General features: G+C 51.4%; 3 protein-coding genes across 3 annotated transcripts; 1 reads left to right on the plus strand and 2 right to left on the minus strand.

Moving 5' to 3' along the window:
* Positions 1–342: 342 nt before the first annotated feature.
* BCR38DRAFT_480986 (uncharacterized protein) lies at positions 343–2,259 on the minus strand (the record flags this gene model as incomplete). Its single annotated transcript, XM_040863329.1, has 3 exons — positions 343–374; positions 431–1,702; positions 1,767–2,259. 3 exons carry the CDS (start codon positions 2,257–2,259, stop codon positions 343–345), a joined length of 1,797 nt encoding a protein of 598 aa, XP_040719769.1.
* A 2,834-nt stretch (positions 2,260–5,093) lies between these two features.
* Positions 5,094–5,506, minus strand: BCR38DRAFT_480987 (ribosomal L29e protein family-domain-containing protein; the record flags this gene model as incomplete). Its single annotated transcript, XM_040863330.1, has 4 exons — positions 5,094–5,129; positions 5,188–5,290; positions 5,387–5,438; positions 5,500–5,506. 4 exons carry the CDS (start codon positions 5,504–5,506, stop codon positions 5,094–5,096), a joined length of 198 nt encoding a protein of 65 aa, XP_040719770.1.
* A 3,326-nt stretch (positions 5,507–8,832) lies between these two features.
* BCR38DRAFT_502715 (fork head domain-containing protein) lies at positions 8,833–11,171 on the plus strand (the record flags this gene model as incomplete). Its single annotated transcript, XM_040864862.1, has 2 exons — positions 8,833–10,023; positions 10,074–11,171. The coding sequence occupies 2 exons, from the start codon at positions 8,833–8,835 to the stop codon at positions 10,941–10,943; spliced, it is 2,061 nt and encodes a 686-aa protein (XP_040719771.1). The 3' UTR covers positions 10,944–11,171.
* Positions 11,172–11,247: the final 76 nt, after the last annotated feature.

Here is an 11,247-nt window from a genome sequence, read left to right on the forward strand (position 1 = left end):
GTTTGCCCGCCCCTGATTGGCCGTAGCCAATGGTCTGTATACACATATACCGTACAAACACAGGCCGCTATGCTCTTTTATCAATCCATGCGGCCGTATCCTGGATGGTTTTCCAGATTCGACCCCGTTTCCGCTGCAAGGCCTGGGAGAATCGTCATCGACGTCTCAAATACTTCCTAGATTTGCTCATTTGTGGCACTGATATGTCGCAACTTGATTGCATGCCTCGCTTTGTTAAAGTAGCTCGGTAGTGGGCATCGATACAGGAGTCATCTCTCGAGGTTCGGCTTCAGCCGTACCTTACAATTACACAGTAACGATTCCAGTCCATGGTAGAAGTGGCTAGCCCGTAAGCTTGCCGTCTGCTTTGGCTTCTGTATATTTTGTCAGTTCATGTGCTCGGTAGCATCCACGTGCGCACCACGCATACCTTTGACCTGCTCGAAGACCTTGAGCATCTTTCTACGTGCACCCAGTGCATTCACACCGCGCTCCTCTAGGGCCTTGTCGTCCAGCTCAACCAAGTCGGTCCACTTCATGTCCTTCAGGTTATCGGTGTACTTGTGTAGCCGCAGGCTTCGCAACCACGATGGAATATCTTGGAGGAGAGTTGGATCAGTTGGATCCTCTGGCGGCTTTGAACTCCCGCGACGACCACGCGGCGATCTGCCCCGTGCCATATCCGAGTGGTCGGACAGGTAGCCCTCGGGCGCCAAACCAAGCTGGCCCATGCCGACTCCGCCGAGTCCATTGTTTAGCAGTGCATTCTGGTCATACGCGCTCAAGAAGCCGTTGTTCTGGGGAGAAGCAAAGCCTATATGTCCAAATCCAGTCTGCATGGCAATGCCGGGGGAGCTGGGCCGCGAGCGCTGACCACCAAAACCGCCCATGCTCTGCTGGTTCTGCAAGGCAAGCATCTGATCCCTAGTCAGAACTTGACCGTGCTCGTTTATCATGACAACATTTGTACCCGGCATATTGCCACCTGGGAGACCAGGCGAGAGTGGGTTCTGAGCCCCTGGCGCATCGTTGGATCTGGCCCGTCGATACTTTCGGACGTCGTCTAGCGCAAACCGGTTGTTGACGGTAGACAATGCAGCGAGCTTCATGGCGGTCGCATTGGCCACCATGTCGGCCTGGTTGGGGCCCTGGTTCGTGTTGAAGGTCGGCATCATGGGCGTATTCACCATGGATGCCCAGTTACCGCTAGCACCATACGGCGAAAGTAGGGGAAGTTCAGAGGCTTGCTTGTCGGGCGCACTGAGGGTGGTGTTCTGGATATTGGAGTTGCTCGCGAGGTTGGAGGCTCGGGGAGATCTCAGGCCAGCAGAAGGCGGTGGCTGGACAAATTGACCCATCGGCGGCTGCCCGGAGGAAGATTTAGGTCTCGCTGACCCTTCTCCCCACGGTGAGCTCGGATTCTGCCCATTAGATTCTTCCGCAATCGTTGGGGCAGCCAGGGAATTGCGCACATCAGCGGCGGTGCTGTTTCGGTTAGAAGGTGGTTGGTTGCCCGTCTGCTGTGTAAACTTGGCCTTCTCTGTGGCGATGGCAGCGGCGGCATCCGGGAACATGGCATTGATGGTCGACGGATCAAGGCCAGATTGTCTCTTGGCAGATGCCTGCGGCTGCGATATAGAGTTCCTCGTCGACGTAACGTTCAGCTTGTTCATGGCATCGCTTAGGCGGGTAGACATAGGATCTGCAACAGGAAAGCGTTAGCACACGCATTCAAGCATGCGGGACTCGGTTATAGTGTATCTTACCCTTGTCGAAGTTGGCCGGTGACAGAACGCCCGACATGGGATGGTTCTTACCCATCTGCTGTAGGACCTGGATGAAGAAACGGATCTGGACCTGGGTCGTCTGTTGCAGCAAGGCGTAAAGAGCGGCGGTGCGCTCGGCTTCAGAGAGGACACGGAACCATTGCTCAATGGCACTCAGCTCATCCTTGAAGTCCTGGTCCAAAGTCGCAGCCGCCATCTCTTCCAATGTAGTCTCGTACTGGTCGATGTCGGCGATCCACTGCTGTGTCATTTTGTCCTGGGGATCCGCATCCATGCTGCCTTGCCCTTGACCCTGGGATTGGCCGTAGAAGTCCGAGGAGGGACGGATGCGGCTCGAGGGTGCATTTCCGGCCAGCGCGGCCATGTCAGCTGAGGCTCGGAGGTGGTGGTTGTTGTTCGCTCCGACTGTCCTCGACGCAGGCGGACGCAGAGACGAGGCGGCACTCGCCTCGGGGGTACTGTTCCGGTTCATGTTGAGCAACAGGATCTGCCTTGACACAGCTACACGGGCAGGAACCGTCACCAGGTATGATGGATTATGTGCTGGGAGGATGCTGATGCTGAGGCTATCTGATGCTGATGCTGGAGAGTGAGGTGGTCAATTAGGGAAGTTTCTGTCGTTGAAATTCAGAGTCCCGTCAGGTAGCTTGGCTCAAGCAGGGCTAGCATATGAAACGGCGCGACCCCTGCGAGCCGGAACGGGGGGCGATCAATGTGGCCCGTGGAAGGGGAGGACAGGGAATCCAAAAGTAATGCACTGTTTCGAGATTTCTCGACGAGCCAGAACGAGCCTCGATCAATGCCAACCGTGAGATGCTCCACAATGTCCCACCTGCGCGAAGCGGATGCACCGAGCAAGGAACATCCCAGATTCTTCCGTCTCGTTGACACTTCAAAGTTCCCCGAGTGTGTGATGCTGCAGACGACGACCTTGAGCTGTCGACTAATGGGCAAACCCGAGAGGGGCCGAGCCTGTAGCAGGGTCTGTTAGAGCCTTAGCGGCGTGATGAAGCCTGATGGAAGGCACCACTCGGTGACCTGGTCACGGCTCGGGGGTTAAGTTGGTCGCTAAAAATTCAAGTTCTAGAATATTGGAAAGGTTCTTGTTGAGAAAGCTCCGGCAGTAGCCTGCTGATCTGAAAGGAGTCATCCGAGGGTTATAATAGGGAAGTAAAATCCTTAGTCCAAGCGGCTTGTTTGCGATGAAAGGACCCTGTGAATGAACCAAAAGCTGGTCAGTAAGGGTTGTCAGCTTGTTGTCGAGTCGTGGACTCTCCCATACAATTATGTGGCGGAGACTCAGTGTCGGAGCTATCCAATTCAGGGGTGAAGGCCTAGTTTTGGTGGGCTGGACTGGCCGCCGCCCGATTTGTCTCGCTGACTAGCTAGGACCAGATGAAAGGGGACTCACCTGAAATAGTACTATATGTCGCGCCTTTCGAGGCAGTGTGGTTTCACAGCAGATACAGCGGATGGAAAAGACACAGGTTGACTTCCACCGGTAGTGGTTTGTTAAGTTATCAAATAATGAAAATTGAATTTGAGAGCAAGGAGATTTCAGCCCTTTCCCTTGCGGCTCTCTCTCGCCTTGGCTTGCCCAGGTGGCGCTCAGACACAGTGTTCAATTGTTGCGTGTTCCAGTGGGTTAGATAATTCGTCAGTGGCGCTTGGGCTTTGAATTGGCCAGCCATAAGGCACGTCCAAAGTGTCGTCTCGTCTTGCAGTAGCACGCTATCATCTAGGTTTGTGGAGGATCTGGAACAATTGAAATGCTGAAATTCAAAGGAGCACATTGCGGAACCGTGAAATCCACATTTTACTCTAAATTCAGGACCTGGAGGCATATACCCTGGCTATGCACCACCGTGCTGTCACATTGGGATGCTGTGGTTATGGTACGTATTGACATCCGGAAGCTCCTGTATGAAGAGTCCAACATCATATCGTTAAAGCTCCATCCCCATCAAAAGTAACTTACACATACCTCAAGAATATAGTAGATCCAGCTGATAATTGGAAAATCATGCATCGGCGCTACATACTTCAAAGATGACGCAGTTTTATCCCACTATGCCGGCTTGGTATTTTGTACAGTTGGAGCCGAATGCAACACTGCAACAGTACCAACACCGCTCCGGAGCTCTTGGCCTTCAAGTGATAGTACTGACGGCTCTTTTTTTGGTTTAAGTATAAAGTAGGGTATCTGGATATGCACACTCAGGATTTCGAGATAGTCACATAGCATCTAAGCTATCTGGATGCTGCACTCACGCAACTAGGTCAAGTACAATGTCAGAAGCTAAAGCTTACATCGGGGCATAACATAAATTCCAAATAAACCCTTCCCACCGCAAAATATTGAAATGCTCGGAGCAACTTTCTCTTGCCACTGTATACTATACCTAAGTACTAGTATACAAACCTTGAGTAAGCCGATAAGTAAACGTAGATAGGTACGCCGTCCCATCGCGGTAATTAAGCTTTATGAATTCCAAATATAACATTGGATTCGGTGATGGAAATGAGTGTATCAACCTATCTTGTTGGGCACCGATGATCACAATGAACTTTGGAACACGAAGTTCCGAGAGGTGCGCCCAGACACCAAAGCCTTCGTCCAGTCTTGTGGACTATGTTAACCAAGTTGATGGCAACTTTCGTTGAACAGCTCGGAGGCCAATCGCCCGGAATAGCCCCACAGCCCCTACAAATGTATTATCCATTGCAGGTACGGTTCGGAACGAAAGAAGCAATATCTAAGCTCCGATACGGCTGAGTCGCCAATTGATGACGTGTAGGGGACGCTCTTGTCAGTTATTGACACGCAAGGTACTGTGGGTGCTTCAGTGGCGCCACAGCAGTCAACATAGAAATCAACGGGGTGATGGGATGTAGTCCATGCTTCATGCACCTTTGCGTTCGAGTGCATTGAGCACGGGTGCTTGGTAATAGATGGGCTTAGAAAGTTGCTCTCGGCACGAGAAGATAATCCTTCAGCAGATGGGCATGGGGAAGCCCACAGCTGTACACACTGATGCCGTTCAAAAGGGGAAACTGGGAAATCCTTGGATTCGTACTTGGGTTCACATGTCGTTGTTCGTGAGGCCAATCGTTCGCACGCAGCATGTTGGTGGCTCGCAGTCGTCATCGTGGCTCATCGGCCAATGGGTTCATCTTCCATTGAAGACATTCCTGTGATATAAAAGCCAAATGCATGTCACAACTCCCCGGAATCATGTCCGAATGTCCTGAACCAGACTCGCCGTCGATGCACGTCATGTCCCTTGCCTTAGTCCGTAGCCGAAATCATGCAACCTCACGCTTGCCCTCCTTCTTCTCCTTCTGCAGAACTGTCAGCGACTCGCCACAAACTGCGACGCAGCTACCATGACCAACATACCAGAGCCTTCATTGTGCCGTGCAGCGCATGTCTGTGGTTTCTGCGGAACTTGGGGTCGGTACCCTTCAGAGACGGGTATCGCATAGTCTTGGGCTTCTTGATACTGTAAAGCGCAATTCGTCAGCTCTGATTTCCTTGCCATATCTCGAAAGTACCGAGCTCGATATTCGATTGCCGCGCTTAAATCGGTCGGACGTACCCATTGCGGTGAGCCTTCTTAGACTGATTGTGCTGGGACGAGTTCTTGGATTCTGTGGCCAAAACGTGAGCAATTCGCTGATCTGCACCTAGGAGCGAACATATTCGACATACTGGCCATCTCGAATGATGTGTGGTTGACTTGTCTGGGGAGTCTTGCGAAATGGTCGTTTTTCGGTCGAGGAATGGAAGTGATTTTGCTTCGGGGATGTGCACTTGTTGTGGAAAGAGCGAACCCTACCCGAATTTCCCAGCCACACGGGGCTGAATTCCAACATTTCGATCTTTTCGTGATAACTGGAGCAAATGGGAAAAGAGCGAGGCAGTGCAACAGCTGCCGGTCAGCTGTGTTCAATGACTTAGAAGTAGAGACTTCCCCACTCTAGACCCTGTGCTTACTATGAATCGGATGCTGCAGCGCAACGAGCTCCTCAGGCCAATAGTGCATATACACCTCAGCTAAGGACTAGAATAAAAATATACTAAACAGAATCTAGGCTATTTCGATAATAATGGTAAAAGCTGTGGACAATCCTCAAGTACATTGAAGGTTGTTAAAGCAAGTAGAGTACTATCACACCTTTGCTCAGGAATCATTTATCGTAATCCATTTCTACTTCCATGTCAAACTCTTCCTTGCGCCCCAATATTCAGCTACAGCGGTACAGTGGATGGACAAATTATTGGTGCCCTTTGTTTTGTTGGCCTTGTATCGTCCTTGTAGTAATGCTATTAGCGTTCTTGGACTTATTATACGAATCGGCCGCTCGTGCTCTCACGCGATAATATACCGTTTCCAGGGCTCTGCTCTTCGGTTAAGCCGCTTCGTCGACTTTTGGCAACAGGATCACTGGGTCCGCAAGGCTCGAAGGTTATAGTGATACAGGATCAATGTCATTTGACTTCCAAGGAGTTCCTCTGCGGTCGAGTTGGTTCACCTAGGAGTGCATCAGTCGCAGGGGAGTTGATATTTTACTGGCAGTTGAGATAGGCAACGAGCCTGACCTACTTCCTGGCCAGTTGAATTGGATCATTTATGGAGTCAAGGACTATGCGAAGAATGTGATGCTTCCACCTGATGGTCGAATCTTCCAGATATACGAGAAAAGCTCTAGTGACAGCGACGAATGGTCTATGTAAGGTGGCATATTTCAATATAATTGTTCCGAGGTACGTTGAATTTCTTAACCATTCTGGTGATGACCTCATGAGCAACTTGCCGGGGACGGGTGTTGATTTGGTAGAATCCAGGGCATTATGCAGCATTAGTGAGTACCCAACACTTGGGCTCGGACAGGAGTCTTGCAGTATAATCATAAAGCACATGGAGGGGACGATCTTCAAAGGATCCAACCCTTCAGCCCTGTTTTCACCGGTATAGCAATAGCATTGTAGCATATTTGCTTGATTATATATTCATGGCCTGAAACACAAAAAACAACTTCACCCACCCCATTCAGTTGCTAAGCCAAGACCCTTACAGGGCCATCAAATCCGTACTAGATGAGGTTGGTAGCTCAATCGGCAGCGCAGGTAAAGACATACCGCGTGAATTCCATCTCTCGGGTAGCCTACGCAGCTCTGTATGGACCGTGGACTGGATGCTTTTGAAGATGAGATTGATATTATCATATGCAGTCATTGCCTCCAGAAAATCAGACTAACAGGAATCAGAGTATAGACCGATCCTCGTGCAGCAAGGCTGGCGCTTCCCGTTCGCGGCTTTTCGACAAACACTGACGGGGACGATAGCCTGGCACACGAGTAAGGCGTGATTTACAGGCACACCTTCATCGCAGACTTCACAGGAACTCAGAAAAAATCTCCAAGCCAGCAAGCTTGACCCAATTTACTCAAGCATTACTGCCTATGCCGACTACTACGACAACAAGCTGACCAACCAGTTGCTATGGCCACAACTCAGTAATGAGGTGAAAAATAAGACTTGACCGGCTGAGACAGTAGATCTCGGTATGGGACAATCGAGTATCCGAGGTCAAGGTGCAAAAACTGACGCCGCCGCATGGTGATTCTCAGACTAATATCAATATGACTTGGGCCAGTCGGACTGGATGACCAATAGTAATGGCAAGCCTGTGGGAACTGGCGAGAACACAACCAATATGCTGAACCTTGCAGTTGGGAACGTCAATGTGACTATAGAGGCTGCTCAGCTATTGCTTGTATAATTGTGAATGGGGATTGTGTGTTGTAAACTGACACCTCATGGTCTTAAGGTTTATATATGGAAGTGCATATAAGAACGGGGACTTGTCATGGGCGTTCAGGCTGGGACGATCGATAACACAACATTGTTGATGATAGTGTTATACTTCGAAAATAAATCCCAAAGTCGAAGTGTTGAGATTTAAGTCTTTTGACTTTGACATCTTGCAGCATCTACATAATGATGCTGTCAGAACTTTCACATGAGGCGTGTAGGAAGTGGATTTCGACCTCCGGAGTTTTTGAAAAGCCTTCCAAGGTTGGAGGATTTGCCCAGCCACTTCGATGGACGGGAAACCTACACAATCGGGTAACCTCGTGTGAACGAGGAAGATGGTACTGGGAAAACTTAGACAATTAATTATCATAATGATGAAGCTTGACGTCAATTTGTAAATCCCAGGGAGTCGCACAGTTCTACAATAATTACAGGAAGATACACGATTTGGCGGGCACAAGGGGCATTTTTTAATGGAATTCTTCCTCCTGTGCCTGCCTCGTCAATCCGCGTCAGTCCCGCATCCGTATCTATACTTCTCCCCGCATCATCAGCTCGCATCAAACCTAGGTTTGGAGAGTACTGGTACTTAACATCTTGAAGCACGCCAAAAGCACTTTAAGACACCGAAACGTGTTCGCACACGCGCGACTCGACAGGGATCCCAGCGCAGAACGCGATTGATTGACTGACTGATCGATCGACAATTTTCGAGCAATTGCACCACCATTATCGCCGTCATTAGACACTTGAAGAGCAGTCGCTGTTGCGATCGCAACCTCCAGCCTTGTTGCAATTGCCATTGCTAGTTCATTTGAGTCCGCACCACCCTACTCTGGACTGGCGCCTCTTGCCGCCAGAAATTTGTTTACTTCGCGCTCAGAAACTGACGTAGCGCTCGGAACATCGTGTTGGCTGCGTCGACAGTAGCTGGCTTCTTTTTTTGCGCCTCCATTTCCAACCTCCCCGCCTCATGATATCTATCTCCCTTTGCAAATGCACGGCAGTCTCGATAGGAAACACAAACAGCTGGCGCCCATTACCAACCAGTCGCGCTGTACTCGCCATCTAACCCCAGCATATGCATCAAGCATCATTGGAACACCTAATTAGCGGCGCAAACTGGACATCACACTGCGATATCAGTGCAACTGGTTGATAATCATCGCCACCCTTGCCTCAACACTCAATGCCCATGCGCTTTCCGTAATCAACGCGCCGACATGCCACCATCCGGAAAGAGATCATCCCAACGGACTCGCAAGGCTCGAGATCCGAGTGTGCCTGTGCATACCGAGCTCTCCTCACCATCGAGACCGTTGAAGCGCAGACGCCAGGCACAGCCAGAACCTCCCTCCGAACCAGCCGACGATGAAGGCTCCAGCATGACGCTTGATCCTGCTGCGGGCATCAACTTGGAAGATGATGATGTTCTCATTAGTCGAGTTGCCGAAACCCTCACCACGGCCGAATTCCCTGTCAAGGCAAGCGAGATTTACGCCAATACCCTGCAAGCTGACACCGAAGGTATCGAAGCATATGCGAAACTGGCTGGAAAGGACTGGACCTACTACATCCGAACTCTTGCAATCAATATTGGTCGCTCTTCTGAGCCCTCACAGGCGCACCAGCCTCCCGACGACCCCAAAGACAAGGATTTTGTCCACATTGACCTTGGTCCCAACAAGGTCTTCTCTCGCCAGACTGCCATCATCTTCTTTGACGATGCTGGCAGCTGGGTCCTGCGGGTCAAGGGACGCAACGGTTTGAAGGTAAACGGTGTCCCGCTTAAGAAGGATGACAATCCCCACAACCTAGCCAGCGGAGAGGTTATTGAAGTTGGCGGGATTGAGATGATGTTTGCGCTGCCCGGAACCATCGGAGGACCTTTGAATATTCACGAGGCCTACTTGCAGCGTGCTGGCATTAAGGGCCCCGTCAGACCCCAGAGATCGAGTCCTCCATCAGAGACGCGCCACGCCCTGCCCTCGGCTCCTTCGCACAAGCGAGAGAATACCAATTCTCGACCGGATCTTGACTCGCCGTCTGCCTCGTCAAGCAAGAGGAGCTACTATAAGCGGGAGTGTTCTACCATTGAAATGCCGCAGCCCATCGCACCAGCGCCTCCGGATTACAAGCGTCCCGGTACACCTCCGTCGGCCAAAGGTCGTGCGCATGCCTCACAGCACAAGTCGCCGGCCTACAGCAACGCAGGAACCATGTTGATGAGTTCCAACGACGTGGATCTCAGCCTCGATGAGAACAAGCATATCAAACCTCTCTTCAGCTATGCTCAGATGATTACCCAGGCCATCAGCAGCACCAATGAATCAAAGTTGAATTTGAACGGCATCTACCGCTACATCATGGATAATTATGCGTATTACAGACATCAACCACCTAGCGGGTGGCAGGTCAGTTTTTTCTTAAGCTTCAGGTCGCGTATTTATTGACTCGAGTACAGAATTCCATTCGGCATAATCTTTCCTTGAACAAGTCGTTCAATAAAGCCCCGAGAACGACCGACGAGCCTGGAAAGGGCATGAAGTGGGAAATTGTTCCCGAGCAGAAGGAAGAGATGATGCGTACGGCGTGGAAGGTCGGACGAGGGGGCCATCGCGGATCGTCGGCCCCATCCTCGCCAAATCAACCCAGTCAGCTGAATTACATCAACCAAGGCCCCAGAGACATGATGTCTCGGGGACCAGGCTCGGCACGGAAGCGGAAGGCGCCATCTCCCGTCATCGCGGTGTCTCCCCCTCCGAGCTCATCTCTCAACCCGTCCCAAATGACCCCGGACCGCAGATACAAAGCCTCTGGTCCCGCAAGTTTCCAGGACGGCAGCCCTCTTCCGCGATCCCGCAAGCCGCTGGTCACCAGCTCATTCGGCCAAGCGGCTGACGGCTTGCCTCGTTCTCCTCCCACACTGTCTTCCTCATACCTCGGAGATGACGGCCCGTCTTTCATCACGCCGGCCCCTCATCGGGTGCACCCCCATCTCGCGCCTCCCAGCACTGCGCAACGACCTAGCCAGCACATGCCAACCAGCTCGCCGGCACCCTTCTGGAAGTACGCTGATATCGGCACGCCCCTCAAGGCCGTGCAGTTCGACGTAAGCCCTTCGAAGCCTGCGCTGCCAAACAGCAGCAGTCCGCCCCCGCCCATCGAGGGAAATGGAAGCGGTGACCGATCTCCTGTAGCAAGTCCGACTCGCTCTACGATCCGTGCCGAGACACAGGAGACGGCTACCATTGTCGAGGAAGAGGAAGAGGAAGCTGGGTTTGATCTTACCAAGTACGTGTTGTTATTCAGTTTCATCTTGCGTGTCCACTGACTGAATAATCAAAAACAGGGGTTTCCAACCCATAAGCGAATATCACGCACCTGTGAGCTTGCCTATGCCGCGAGCCAATGGTAGTCTTTCCCGGAAGTGAAACGATCTAGTATCCCTTTGGGCGGCTTTATTAGCCGACCGCACAACAGTGTAGGCCAACAGTCCTATATATTTGGTACAATTTCCTGATATAGTATACGCGTGGCTCGGCTGGTAAGGGGTGTTCGGTTGGGATGATTTGAGCATTTGCAACTGAACGACGAGTTTGGGTGGTAGTCATGATTTTCCTTCCTTTCCTCGCGCC

Source organism: Pseudomassariella vexata (genome assembly GCF_002105095.1).
Source record: "Pseudomassariella vexata strain CBS 129021 chromosome Unknown BCR38scaffold_2, whole genome shotgun sequence".
In the NCBI taxonomy this organism is placed as follows: Eukaryota; Fungi; Ascomycota; class Sordariomycetes; order Amphisphaeriales; family Pseudomassariaceae; genus Pseudomassariella; species Pseudomassariella vexata.